The sequence below is a fragment of the Alosa alosa genome, chromosome 2 (assembly GCF_017589495.1).
Source record: "Alosa alosa isolate M-15738 ecotype Scorff River chromosome 2, AALO_Geno_1.1, whole genome shotgun sequence".
Taxonomy (NCBI): domain Eukaryota; kingdom Metazoa; phylum Chordata; class Actinopteri; order Clupeiformes; family Clupeidae; genus Alosa; species Alosa alosa.
The window spans coordinates 11,792,017-11,806,964 of NC_063190.1; the positions used below are offsets into that span (position 1 = coordinate 11,792,017).

The 14,948-nt window shown below is 44.2% G+C and overlaps 1 protein-coding gene across 1 annotated transcript; it reads left to right on the forward strand.

Moving 5' to 3' along the window:
* Positions 1 to 3,973: 3,973 nt before the first annotated feature.
* wnt11 (wingless-type MMTV integration site family, member 11) lies at positions 3,974 to 14,677 on the forward strand. Its single transcript, XM_048267355.1, has 6 exons — positions 3,974 to 4,161; positions 5,303 to 5,510; positions 6,737 to 6,969; positions 8,543 to 8,826; positions 9,650 to 9,942; positions 13,207 to 14,677. The coding sequence occupies exons 2-6, from the start codon at positions 5,440 to 5,442 to the stop codon at positions 13,379 to 13,381; spliced, it is 1,056 nt and encodes a 351-aa protein (XP_048123312.1). The 5' UTR covers positions 3,974 to 4,161; positions 5,303 to 5,439; the 3' UTR covers positions 13,382 to 14,677.
* The last annotated feature ends 271 nt before the right edge of the window (positions 14,678 to 14,948 follow it).

The following is a 14,948-nucleotide window of genomic DNA, read 5'->3' on the forward strand; positions in this document are numbered from 1 at the left end:
TGATGTATTTCCTCAAAGTTCAAACACTCACTCAACAACAGCCTCTCCATCATGCTGTAAAAGACAGTGCATAAACCTAAAACTTCTGTGTGCTGTATTTGAAATGACCACTTTCAGAACCATTTGTGTTTTGACACAACTGGTGCAGGCATGCAGGGCATAACTCCCTAATTCTTGATCAATAGCTCATTATGTGCCTTAATGGGGGCTTTGAGCACAGTCAATATGAGCTTCTTTTTGAAAATTTGACTTCTTTGCCCTTTCTTTGTTTCATTTTCCTTCTTGCTTTCTGTCTGTCTTTCTTTCTTTTTGCTTATTTATTTCCATTCATTTCAACAAGATTGAATGTTTAACTTGAGCTGCCAAACTTAATGCAGAACAAAGGAGTCAAAAAAAGAACAGGACTTTCTATTCATCCTCTCGTTTTTAAATGCCTCTACAGAGCAGGCTTAGCTCAGTTGGTAATGATTTATGAAGGAGATGAGTAACCTACACAAGCCTGTGTCACTGTAAAAATAAGTCTCACGTAGCCGGGGAGGAAATCAGAGATGAAGTACAGCGCTTCTCTAAAACTGGAACCAGATTCACCGGACTGACTGACTGACTGAGCCGGGTCAGACACAGAGGGAAAAAGTTCTGACTGTCGGCCCATTCATCCCAGAGACCTCGGTGCTCAGGAATAAAAGCCTGTTATCTCTCAGCTCGCTTCGCTGTGGCACATCTTTGGATGTTTCCCTCGCTCTCTGATCTTCGGAGATAGGCGAAACAATAGGGGGGTTGAGGTGGGAACCTGACAGACATTCAGACATGGCCCTCAGTAGTGACCTCAGCCTCGGCTGTGCCAGATTAGGCTTCAGTAGGGGCAGGCAGGCAAAGGCAGGCCTGTTGTTGTGGCTCCAGACTGCTGCCACTCATGGACCCGGCCTCTGGACGCTACGCGTGGGAAAAACACAGGGATTATTTTTTAAAGGTTTACACAAGCTATGGTGTAGTCTAATGCTGATGCTGGTTATTCATTTTTCAGAATTATGCTGTGTTTTTTGCTATTTATTTGTTCAATTCATACATTTCAAATGTAAGTAATGTGATGTAAATAGATATTATATTAGATGAGCTGTGTCTACAATGTCGTCTACAATGTAGGTGTCCTTTCATAGGGAAACATTCACACACACACACACACACACCCACACAAAGCGAGGCAGAGAGAGACAAATAAGAACATGGGAACAATATGAACATGGGTAACACAACATGCAGTTCTAAGCTGAATTACCACCACCAAATATTACTCATTTGAAACACATGTATGTTTTTTCCTTCAGCAGTTATTTGGGTTATATAAACCGATGAAGTGTCCTCGGCCCCCTCTTCACCACCCACGGGCTGCTCTGTCTCACTGCTGAAAGGTGAGATGGCGGATCAAAGAGGTTGCGTGTTGAACCAGGCTTTGGATGGAATGGAGAGCCTGGCTGTCTCTCTCTGTGTGTGTGTGTGTGTGTGTGTGTGTGTGTGTGTGTGTGTGTGTGTGTGTGTGTGTGTGTGTGTGTGTGTGTGTGTGTGTGTGTGTGTGTGTGTGTGTGCACCGCTTAGAAGTTAGAAGAGGAGAAACTCACGGCAGTGCTGTCCTATTTCAGACAGCACAGGGATTTGATTACATTTAATTAAATTGAATTATTCATTTATACTGTGCCATCACCAATGAATTTGGTCTCAAGATGCTTCAGAGAGCCCCTGAACATTGGCCCTCCAAACACATAGGTGATGATTGCATGGCACACATGATCTTCAATATACTGATGACGCCAAAGATAATGTCCCTTTCAATGGGAAGGCTCTTTGAGCAGAATTTAATTTTTGTAGGACAGGGAGAATCTGCTTAAAAGAAAAAGATGAAGGGGAAACCTGGATGTGGATGAAGTTGAGGAAAAGAAGAGCAGTCTGTGTCGTCAATTTAAATCAGGCCCGGGCCAAGATGCTTAAGGCTGAGTAGGAATTCTGGCTACTCTCCTGACAGTGGTAAATTTGCAATAGAAATAATTGACTGCCTGTTGATACAGTGATTCAGTCAAGTGAAAACGAGAGTCCTGGAATGTGTAATTACTTCAATAATAAAAAGAAGGGACTTTTTTATACTCAACACAGTCCCTGTCATTGTACTACATCTGTAATTCCATTTGGAAAAACAGCTGGATGCTCCATATGTGTGAATGTATCTTGTTTTAATCGTGTTTTAATGTGCTTGTAACATGAGCAAACACTTAATATTTCCAGTGATTTCTGAGTTGCTGCTCAGCTTTGAAGAGGAGGTTCATACATAAATACATTCTGTTTTATATAGATATTATTATACTATCAAAATTGTTGTATGTTTCTGCTTTATTTCTCTATTACCTTCTGCCATGTTGGATCGACTATGAAATGACCCCTATATTAGATTATTACTATTATTTTTAAATCAATTACACAGAAATAGACATGTGTGAAGTTTCCAATTGAGTGCCCTTTCAAAGACTTAACAAGAGCTAAGGTGTCAGAAGTCACACTTGCTGCAGTGCCACAGACCCCTAGACCGCACAGATGTATTACGTAACCACAAGAAGATCTGCTTTTGGCACACTTCACTGCACTAGGTCTACACCCTGTATCATATTAGGGAAAGGTTTGCATATCTTAAGTTCACACATATAGGCTATATCTGCAAAAAAACTTGAGGTAACTTGAATAAATGCACCAAAACTTGAATAAATGCACCAACTTTTTGATCATTTTTATCTGAAATGCGGACACAACCAAAAAAACATTATAAGCGCTTTGCCAATATATAACATTGTATAATTAACAACTAAATTAATAAATAAATAATCAAACCAATTACATTGTCTTGGTTTATGTCAGATATTATTTGTTTGAATTAACTACTCTGTAAGGCTTAATAATCATGGTCATGAACTAAATTTAAAAATGCAACCATTTTGTTCTAATCAACCTAACACTGATTAAGTCTAGCAAAGTGTTTTCCAACTGCATGGCCTAAAATGCAACTACAACATTTTTAGGTCTGATTTTCCCATTTACTTACTTGACATTCAGATTTTGGGGACAGTATATCCTAACACTAGAAAATCCACAATGCACTCAGTTTAAAAATGTTTTGTTGATTAAAATTATTATTATTATTATTATTATTATTTAGTGCCATTTCCAGCCACTCCTATGTCCCAATAAAATGACCAATAAATCTGCGATGATAGTCAAAGCAAATAAAGAACAAAAAGAAATGTGGAACTCTGTATTTATCTTTGCTATATCAGGTAGCCATGAGACTATGAACATTTTGCCACACGATTTGTCTCTGAGGTGTATTAATTAATTTAACTTTTTTCAGCATCTTTATTGGTCTCATTAGTAGCCTAGTCCAATTCCTTAAACAAGACTTTGTTAGGTGTGACTGGCCGAAATGATTTTAAGATCATGGATGCGGCCAAGGATGCCTAAATTATATAAAAGATGCAAACTTTTCGCAATGACGCCATTCGTTAGTTATTTTTCCGACACTAGAAGTTGCTCGCTTGTAAAACAATTTCGATTGTAAAACGATTAGTTAGGCTACTGTCAAGCCTGCATATCATGAGGAAAAATGTAGTTCACGGTTAGGTCACTCTTGGCTATATTTTCAACTTCTTAGTAGTTGGTGTTATCCTGTTTGAATAGGCGATGGGTCACGTCTACATGTTCTTTATGATGCGTTTTGGCTCATCTTACGGTCTTCTTTCTTAAAGTTTGTAGTTAGATTGCATAGACTGCGATGAAAGGAGTCCGTGTCGTAGTGCTATTTCGAAGTCTTTGGAAGGCTACATTTTAGTCGCTTTGTTATGCTAATTGTGACTGACATCAGCGAGAGATCAAAGGGGCGTACAGGCTCATATAAACTCCGGCTGTATCTACACCGTCAGTTCGACACATTCCTCAGCACGGGTAAGCTGCGCGGAGAGATCTGCGGGACATAACTCTTTGGATAGTTAAACGATACCCTTTCCTCTCCAGGATTGCTTACACGAATTCAGCGGATTTACAAATGATTATTAATGGATGATCTTCAATGATAAAGGATATAATTTGTGGATTACCCTGGAGCGCAACACTGGCGGCGTGATACAAGTGAGTAGCACTTTGGAGTTGATCATAATTCTCGCATAGTTTGGGTAGAGAGAGTTTTACTGTAACTTAAGCTGCATGGGAAAGGGTCTGATTGGGATGAGTCTGTTTATACAATTGGTAGGGTATCGTTTTTTATCATACATACTACCACATGGACTGTCGTGTAAAGTCAGAGGTGGAATTGTTGGTTGGCTCTGCGCTACGGACTTGTGACTCATGCAGAAATAAATTGGGACAGTAGGCTACTAAAGAAAGACTGTCCACGCTTGAACCCGAGTGTGGCTGAGGCAGGGCTAACTTATAAATGTACTTCTTAGAGGTGTACGTTGTGTTATATGATCCATTAGCAGTAGAACATTGGATTTTACACTTCTAAAGATAGACGCAAATCATGCAGATTCATGTAGCCTACCTCGAGTAGCCTACTCTTTTCAGGTTTTTTTGATATGCGAGATCAACAGTTGGAGGAAAGCATATTGATGATATGATGGTTGACTCCACATTTATGTTCATGTCATGTCAGCTATTTGGTTATGGACATACTTTGCAAATGTAGGCTATGTGGAATGTAGGACAGAGTGCAGTTCAGTCATATGGTGGAGGTAGGCGATACAGGCTACTGTTTTTGCCCTTAGTCATTAAAACGCCACCTTAATTACTTATTATCATTAAGAAACAGCAACATTTCATCATGGAATAATGGAGATAATTATTTTGTGCGCAACTGCAGATTAATCATGCTTCTCTGGTTGTATTCATAAGCGAAAGATTTTCTGTCGATAATTTATCGAAGATAATTCACAGCAAGATGAAATCACCAACAAGAAAATGATGTTAGAATTGGACAGTAGAATTAAACAGCGGCGTTTAAGTTTCTCAAAGCAAACAACACACACACACTCTATGGCTATGGTTATATACAAAATAACTAACAAACATGTGTGTAGTCACAAATTGTTAAAGATTGCCTTTTACTGCATAATGCAGAAGATCAGGTTAGGAACTCAGTGAAAGTTTGAACTTGCATTCACCTAGTCGGATCTAGAGAAAATGAGCGTAAAGTGGAAGGTTGTATAGCTGAATGTTATAACTCTTTCGCTTGTGCTACAGTCATGTTATAGCTTCATTCATATTCTGACAGACAGAAGGGAGACCTACAGAGAGTTTTGGTGCCATGACCTCCGGCGACTTTTGATCACCTCTCTTCGTGCCAAGAACCTGTGGAGCCATTAGCACACCTGCGTTTCTGAGCTGTCCTGCTGGGTCTACACCGTTGCAATGAAGAAAGCTTTTCTTATCCTCCATCTCATCCTGCTGTTGTCTCAGTTATGCTGTGGAATCAAATGGCTGTGAGTCCACTTTATCCCCCCCATACATGTACAATTTTGCAACAGGAGCTGAAACGGATTAACTGTGGAATTTGTATTCTCCATCCGCAATTAGATTTCTTTAGCCTACAATGTTATTGCCCTCTTGTAGTGATCCTCAGTCCAGTCTCCTGACCACTCTTAATCAAAGGCTCCATTTGGAATAAAGCTGACCTCAATGAACTAATCTATGTTGCCTTATCAAAGGTGTGTATTCAGTTTGTGATAATTCAGGGGTGTGGGGAAATCCTGTTTAAATAACATTACTTCTGAACAGAACAGCTCAAGTGTCCGAAATCCATTTTTGTCGAAGTCTGTCGTGTTTCTCTTATGTGAATCAGAGAGAGGGGTCGTAACTAATTGACCCTCTCCTTTTTTTTCGAAGCACACACATCTCACTGTGTGTGTACCGCCACTGTTCCAACAACTTTCAAGATGATTTATTGTACAGAACAGATGCCATCACGGGACTTAAAGGTTTGGGGATTTAGGCAGCCAGATTTACATTGACTAGTGGAGCACTCTCCCACCACAGTCTTGATAATGTACAGCCCGCTATACGAAACAGATGCAGCCATAAACACCTGTGAGACTGGGGTCGCTGGGAAGAAAAGGGAAAAGGAAGTTTATCATTGGGCATGGAGCCCTGGTCTGGCCCTGTCGCAACTAATCCAAACCAGGCCAAGGGCTTCGCAAGGCTGAGGGAATGTTGGTGGTAACAAATTCATGTGAAAAAGACACAGGAACACACTGCAGGCTCCAGTAGGTAATTTGTGTAGTTAATTGGCTTCTGATCGTTTAATGCTGGCATCCCAGGGTGTGGAGATTTGGACTGGAGGTTTAACTATGATTGGGCTTTTGAGTTAAAACCTGTTGCTGTGGTCAGTGCTGCCAAAATTCATCTCAGTTGCTCAGACAAGAGGTTGTTTCAGTCCGAAAACCTCCTCATCTGTGGTCAGGCACAGTGGTCCAGGAAATGTGCTATTATTCACTTCTCTTCTGTACTTTTTAAGTAGGCCTACATATAGACATCGTCTGAAAGCATGTCATATATTCTATTTTGAATGTAGAAGGTAATATAAATGGGCTTGTTCATAATATAACAGTGAAGTGAAGTTGCGTCTGATAATCAGTTGGTCTGCCAGTGGTGTGTTTGGGCTCACCAATGCAAATGTATGTTTGTTAACAAATGCATCCCCCCATTCCAGGGCCTTGTCCCAGACGCCCTCCAGCTTGCACATCAACAAGACCCAGCACTGCAAGGTGCTCCCCGGGCTGGTCAACTCCCAGGCCCAGCTGTGCCGCAGCAACCTGGAGCTCATGCAGACCATCATCCATGCCGCCCGCGAGGTCAAGAAGACCTGCCAGAAGACCTTTACAGATATGCGATGGAACTGCTCGTCCATCGATTCGCCCAAGTACCTGCCAGACCTGGAGCGAGGTACTGTTCTGAATGGATCTGACTCTCAGCATATGTGAGGGTTAGAGGGGTCAGTTGGTCACGAGGAGGCTGGGGACCAGACTCTGATTCAGATACCTGGTTTAATGTAGGGGGAAGTGTCCTGGCTGTTCGGGGAAGATCAGAGAGAGTCTGAAGCGAACATGTTGCTGTGTCTGCCATATTTAGCTGAATAGCATGTGTGTTCTGGCTCTGATTTGCTACAGACTCATGCAGTGTCTGATATTTAATATGGACATCCTACTATGAAATGACAAGCATTGAAATGGCCAATAGCATGTTTTAAAGATTTGCCAAACAATACTCAAATTGTATTAAATTCTTAAATATACTGTGTGGATGGGGTTTAAAAAGACGTCAGGGCTGAAGGCTATGAAATCATTCCATGACCATATATACCTTAAAGCTCCATTGATGTTGGAGGATGGCTCTGAAAGTCCAATTGTTTGTGAGGAAAATTTACGAGGAGAGGGGGGACTTTTGAGGGCCACTGATGGTGGTCTCGCCGTTCACAGAGGAATGTTAAATGTGCCAACGTAAAAGGACACTGTGCACTGCTGTACTGCTGCTCAGTAAAAGACCAGTGCGTCCAACCACCAGGCCGCCCACCCATCCCTTGAAATGATACCGCTCCCAAACCATCCCTGCACAAAGCCCCTCTCTCTCTCTCTCTCTCTCTCTCTCTCTCTCTCTCTCTCTCTCTCTCTCTCTCTCCTGGTGTTTGATGTGGTCATGTACTTGGACAGAGAGTGTGAAACCAGCTTGTTTTTCATGATGCCCAACAATAGATTTCATTCTGCAAAGGGGGAGATAGGATTGAGTTTGGCAGCTAAGACAGGACACAAACACATTTTATCCGGTGTTCTGTTCAGCACCAGATGTGTTCACATAATTGCCTCACTGTTTGCAGTCAGGCGACCATGTAAAATATTGCCCCATAAAAGAAATTGTGTACCATATTAAACAGATTAAGTAAATTCATCAATTAGGTTTGTGGAGAGACTTACTTTCGTGAGTTCTTCTCAAGTTAAGATGTGACCAAGAAAGACACGTGATTGGTACTGATGCCAAGGAAGAGACTTGTATGGATCAATGGTCATTTGTTATGGTCCAGTGGTCCTCTGGGCTAGGTGGTGGAGACGAACAGCCTTGGCTTGCCTTCTTAAGAAAAACCTTGTCCAGAAGGGAGAAAGCACTGTGCCAGCACGCATCTCCCTTTCTTTAGAAACCTCAGCTGTCCGCGTCAGACTCTAAGATTGCCATGGAAAACAAATTGGACATTCATTTTTCGCCGCTTAAAAGTTTTCAGGCCAAAAAACTGTGCACATAATCCATTATCAAAACAGGCACACATACACATACCCTTCAGAAGTCCTAACCTAAAAGACAAGCTGCAATATGTATAACAGTTTCTTTGAATGCTGTCTACTATGCATATGAATATACATACATTAACCTCAGGATAAATAAAGTATATATCTATCTACCTATCTATCTATCTATGTATATTCAGCTCTTGTGTTTTTCCTTTTGTCTTGTGTAATGTGTAATGCAGGTACGCGAGAGGCGGCGTTTGTGTACGCACTGTCAGCGGCGGCCATTAGCCACACCATAGCGCGGGCGTGCACGTCGGGTGACCTGAAGCTGTGCACGTGCGGGCCGATCCCGGGCGAGATTCCCGAGCCGGGCTACCGCTGGGGCGGCTGCGCAGACAACCTGCACTTCGGCCTGGTGGTGGGCTCCAAGTTCTCCGACGCGCCCATGAAGATGAAGAAGAAGTCCGGCGGCTCGCACGCCAACAAGCTCATGCACCTGCACAACAGTGAAGTGGGACGGCAGGTGCAGTAACCATTTATTCAACTGTCCACTCCCCTCCTCCACTTCCCTTTTCCCCAAGTACAAGAACAGTCCAGTGTAACAATACAACAATACACTGTTGTAGAGACCCCTAAGTGATAAACCACTTTGCAGCAGTGGGCCTGACCTTTTATTAATCCTTTGTTTAACCAGGGTATTACAATGAAACAGAAGTCTCTACTTTATTCCAAGTGAGCCATGGCCAAGAAAGGCAGCAACTAGTTAGAAGGAATGCCAAATATCAAAACACAATACCAGGTGCAAATAGTAGTAAACATAATGGAAATTGGTACCCTGGAAATCCAGAGTTCTCGCGAGAGCACAATTTGAATTGTCTCTGCGAGACACTAGTAATGATGAGTAATGATGCACATTACTTTTACCCCTTGCATCGCGAGGAACCAATCACATGTGTATCTGATATAGGCAGGCCAGAGGCGAACTAAACAGATGACGACAGCGCTGCAACGAATCAGTCAGTAAACATTGGTCGTAGTTTTATCCAATTGCGTGCAGTGAGATTTTCAAATGCATGCTTGGTGCCGCCCCTCGAGGTTGGGCCATTTTCATCATTCGTGGCCATACCCTTAATCTTTCTAGATTACCAGGGTCTGGATTTTCCAGGCTAGGAAATTGGTATATAGCAGAGAAAATCAAAAGCATTTTCGCCTCTGTGCGAAGTCTCTGAAAAATGTTCTTGTTATGTAGAGATGGTTTTGTATTGGGAAAATGTGGTGTTATACTGTTCGCTGGTACTTTGTATTGACAGAATGACACATCTTCTCTCCATCCTCTGTGTGACTAGGCTCTGAGAGACGCTCTGGTGATGAAGTGTAAGTGCCACGGCGTGTCCGGTTCCTGCTCGATCCGCACCTGCTGGAGGGGTCTCCAGGACCTCAAGGAGGTGGCCATGGACCTGAAGACCAAGTACCTGTCGGCCACCAAGGTGGTGCACCGGCCCATGGGCACCCGCAAGCAGCTGGTGCCCAAAGACATCGACGTCCGGCCGGTCAGGGAGAACGAGCTGGTCTACCTGCAGAGCTCTCCGGACTTCTGCGCCAAGAACGACAAGCTGGGCTCTTTCGGCACACAAGACCGGTGAGTGGGAAATGCTCTGGGTGTCATGGAAAGTAAATGTGTGTGCGTGTGTGTGTTTGTGTGTGTGTGTGTGTGTGTGTGTGTGTGTGTGTGTGTGTGTGTGTGTGTGTTTCTGTGTGTGTGTGTTTCTGTGTGTGGGGCGTGTGTCTGAGTGTTTGGCTGGGCGTATTTTTGTGCATAAATGTTTGTTTTTGAGGTGACTGATTCTTACAAAAAAGTTCTTGGAAATGTAGCTTTACATTGACTCAAATCAGGGCTACAGTTGTAGCAAATATATAATGGTAAATCAAATATTGAATGTTGTATACAGAACATTCATCTGTAGTTCCTTTTGCAGACTCTAAGTCTGGCCATTGCTGATTCATAGTCTCAGCACACTCAGAAATGCAGAGGAGTTCTCTCTAATGGCGACCTCCTCCATTTACAAACACAAACACACACACACACACACACACACACACACACACACACACACACACACACACACACACACACACAAAGACACACACACACAAAGACACACACACAGGGCACACACTCACTTTGTTTTTCCATAGTGGGCCTTGTGTCTTTCAGCGTGTTCAGGATGTTGACTTAATTAAGCGGCTCATTTTCTCCTGGCTGGCACCATTTTGTTTGGAAAGGCCCTGATAAAGGCAGCAGGCCGTGAAAGCGGCCTGTGGTATGTCCACACACGTGTCGCTGACATGCCCATTCGGACCGTGACCTAATTGGGTCCTTATCAGACAAAATGACTAATGCAGTTATTCTTGGGCAGAGTGCACTCAACTGATGCTATAGATCCAATATAGGAAATGGTTCCACAAGGATTTTGTTATGATAAAAGTACCAGTGCATATAGGGGTTTGTTGTACTGGTTATATGTAACTGTTTCTGGGGTGGGGTCATTGTGAGGGGGTCCATTGACAAGGTCGCAAAAGTAATTAGGGACCGACAGCAATTAAATTTCGGTAGTTTATTTGACCAATGACAGCCGCCGTATGTATGTCTGCTGTTGTATGTCATGTATGTCACACACATGTGTTAATAGACCTATACACTGTTGGGGCTGCAGCTCTCCACTGATTGCCACTTGAGATGCCTCCACTAAAAGTGGAGGTGGCCCTCTGTGTGCATGCTTCTGAGACTGGCGTCTGAGAGGGAGCCATTCTGACACAGGCATGTGGACCACACTCTCAGCCCCTCTCTCTGTCCTTCTCTCTCTCTCTCACCCTCTCACTCTCTCTCTCTCTCACCCTCTGTCTCTGTCCATCTCTCTCTCACCACCTGTCTCTCTCTTTCCTTCTCTCTCCCTCTCTCTCTCTATCTCCCTCTCCCCCCACTCTCTCCCTCTCTCTCTCTATCTCCCTCTCCCCCCCCCCACTCTCTCCCTCTCTCTCCTTTGCCTCTTCCCTCCTCCAAGACATGCAGTCATGCAGTGTGTCAGGTGCACTCAGCATGTCCGAAGCGTCCGCTGCCCGCTGCCTGATAAGCCACGGCCACATGCTCCATAGGCTTATATTTAGGGCTTTACGTGTGCTCACAAGCCACTCCTGCTTTCTGTAATCATTAGGCTCTGTCGACGGCCCAGTGTCTGAAGTGTGTGTGTGTGTGTGTGTATGTGTATATATAGATGTGTGTCCGTACATGTGTGTGTGTGTGTGTGTGTGTGTGTGCTACTACTGTGGTGGTCCTTGCAATCTCTTAAAGGTTCTATTCTGAGTTCCATTTGCCTTAGCGGTCCTGTCCAAACAGGTCATTAGCCGTCCAGTCTGACAATTAGGAAACCTCCCAAGTATTCCACCCCGATTCTCCCTCATGTTGATGAATCAGTGTGTTCCACCACGCAGTGTCTATTATTTTACAGACAGCGTGCTAATCTCACTGTGTTTGGACATTAACCTCCGATCCCCAACACCTCTTTAGCAGGATCCCTTCAGCCTCTGTTGCTCTTAACTTGCCAGGGGAGTAACATGTCTGGCCAGGGGGGCCCTAGGCGTGCTTCCATGGTGCAGCTCGCGCGGATGGCTCTTTTTCTGCGGCTTGTCAGGATGTTAGAGTATGTGCTTTATGAAAACAGCCCTCTATCCTAATAACATCCCACAGGCTTAGAGATGATCATTATCACTAAAGCAACAAATGCAGTGCTGTGCCGTCCAGCTGGGGAGACAAGGCCAATGACGGACGCACAGCCGAGAAGTCAAACTAGCGAGGGAAGCCGAGTCAACAAAAATATTATCCTTAATGTGAGTTCTCCCTTATGACAGGCACTTGATGTAGTCTTGAGAATGGGAAAAAATTCTTTCTTTCTTGAAAGCGATGGCCATATTTAGGTATTGTCAGCTGCCTCTGAGAGAGAGAGAGAGAGAGAGAAAGAGTGCAACAGGTCTGTCCTACTTTAGGATAACCCCCTTCTGCTTGCCCCTCAGACAATCTGCCCTCGGCTTAGCCAGCAACCCCCCCACCCCCCACCACCACCCCAGCCTTTCTCTCACCACTGAGGCCATTAATGCTTCTCAATTGGAAAACACTGCACTTATGTGGAGAGGGCCTGCATAGCACACAGGGATCCCTGGTGTATTCAGTATGATTTATGACAGGGGCTGTTCCCTCCCGGCCTGCTTAAAGAGAGAGCGCCCCAGGCTTCAGTCAATGAGAAGACCCCCACCTTAGAACTCTCTACTCCCACCCTCCCCTTTCCCCAGATAGTGGCCACCTCTGGAGCAGGTTTGGTCAGTGTCCCACCCTGATCCCAAGCCTGATTCTACGCCATTTCACCAGGACCACTCCAGACCGACATCTGGACCCGCTCCAGGGTCTGCTGTTATCTGGGTCAGGACCCGTCTGTGTTAAGTCCTCAGCTGAGCGTATTTGAAATACGACGTCTCTTTAATGGTCATCCTGGGTATTATTCCCCTGCTCGGGAGAAGCACATATATCTGTATAAGTGACTGTGTGTCTTTGGCGATTACTGGTGCAAATGTGGCCCCAGTGTGAGTGGACTGAGTGGGGTTGGCTGCAGGAGTGGCTGCTTTCATTTGTGTGGCTGAGAGGTGGGAGTGTTTCATAGCAGGCATCCCAAGTATTCAAGGTTGTTTTTGTCTTTCTTTTCCACCCCTTTTCATCTCTCATGCCATCTCACTCTCCACCTCTCTCTCTCTCTCTCTCTCTCTCTCTCTCTCTCTCTCTCTCTCTCTCTCTCTCACCATCCCCCATCCTTTCTTTCTTTCCTTCTTTCTTTCTCTCCTCCCCGCCCATTCACAGACAGTGCAACAAAACGTCCAGCGGGAGTGACAGCTGTGACCTGATGTGCTGTGGCCGTGGCTACAACCCCTACTCGGAGCAGCTGGTGGAGCGCTGCCACTGCAAGTACCACTGGTGCTGCTACGTCACCTGCAAGAAGTGCGAGAGGACTGTGGAACGATACGTCTGCAAGTGACCGCCCGCGCCTCTCGGAGAGCCTCGCCCCATTCTCTTCTCCTCTTCATCCTCCTCTTCCTCACCCTGAACCCCAACCCAACCCTCCTCGGCCTGTCGAGCCACATCCATCCCTCATCTGTCCACAGCCACCCCTCAACACCCCCACCTGACCCTGGCTATGCCCCAGCAACAGCCCAGCTCCCTTGGGTCCACTTTATCCGGACAGCCCTCCCCTCCTACCTCCACGCAGCAACGACACCAACTCAACCATTCTCACCCCTGCAGATAACCAAAGCACTATGATACCAAGAAGGCTTAATTTTCTCTTAAGCTTCTCAGTGTGTATATTTTTTTCTTTGAGAAACTTTTTTTTTTAACAAAATGCACAACCCAAAAAGCTGGACTTTTTTTTTCCAATTTTACAAACCAGAACAGAGGTGTTGTGCCAATGCCTTTCTTTTTTTGAAAAGACCACCGTCCTTTTTTTTGTTTTTGCTCGCCAAATGCTCTTGCTCTTTCTACACAAGGACACCAGAAACGTACAGCTTTAGCGAGATGAGATTACATTGGATATAATTCTAAAGGAAGTCCTGAGGTATCTATATGACTGGATATCAGGAGATGTCTATCCCCAGTTTGCCTGATTCTGCCTTGGACCATATTCTGTTCCTCAGGACTGTATCTTGGATTCGGCCGAGGTCTGAGGAAATCCTTGGGTATTCATTTCAAATGGTACTTCGCTTCTCCAACTGACAGAACACAGACTGAAAGACTCAAAGGAGAGAGAGAAAAAGACAGAAAGATAGAAAGAGAGAGAGAAAGAAAGAGTGAGAGTGGAAAAGAGGTGCTGCAAAGGGAATTTCAAGAACAATTCTCAGACTTGAAACTGTCAATTTTAGCTCTATTAACTTTTCAGGTCTGAGGCATGTTTTGGGGAAATATCTGCATTTTTATGTTGTCTGCTCTGGCAGAAGGACAAGGATCTGTAAGTGTTTGCAATGTTTTATTTTTTTGCATGTAAAACACAATGGAAGCCCCCTGATAGAAACCAGCTTGGGAATGGGTCTGATCCTGATGTTGCACAGATCCGGCAGAACTTAGCCTGATCTGGTTCATATCCGGGCCAAGGTTCGCAGGTATCGGGGGGCGGGGAACCTATTGCTAACCCTTTCAGAGCAAGTGTGTGGGCTTTAGTACGACCACATAATGGAACCACTTCTATGTGGATGTAAATACTGTATTGTTTTTTTGTAAGCTGAATTAAAAACAAAGATATTTATAAACTAATTAAAGATTCTTTACCAAACTTTCACAATCTTGACAATCATGATTTTTTATTTCTTGCTATTTCATAGTAGTCTGGCTTCGTGAAACGAGAGAAAGTGTAGCACACGAATGGCACGTTAATTGTTTTATAATTGCCTGGAGCAGTGCTGTCATTAATTACTTTTCTTCAGGGCCTTGAACAAATAACAATCTAACTCAATTACCTTCACAGACAATAAATCAGCAGACACACTTGTAATTTGGGATCAGTGTGAAGGCCAGCAAGCAGCCGTCTCGTAAACACTGAGACCCTGGGAAAG

What these genes read in the sequence shown, in the direction of transcription:
- wnt11 (XM_048267355.1), top strand. Translation starts at nt 5,440, where the DNA reads ATGAAGAAAGCTTTTCTTATCCTCCATCTCATCCTGCTGTTGTCTCAG. An exon ending in ACAGTGAAGTGGGACGGCAG is followed by an intron (nt 8,827 to 9,649) that starts GTGCAGTAACCA and finishes CTGTGTGACTAG; the next exon opens with GCTCTGAGAGACGCTCTGGT. An exon ending in TCTTTCGGCACACAAGACCG is followed by an intron (nt 9,943 to 13,206) that starts GTGAGTGGGAAA and finishes GCCCATTCACAG; the next exon opens with ACAGTGCAACAAAACGTCCA.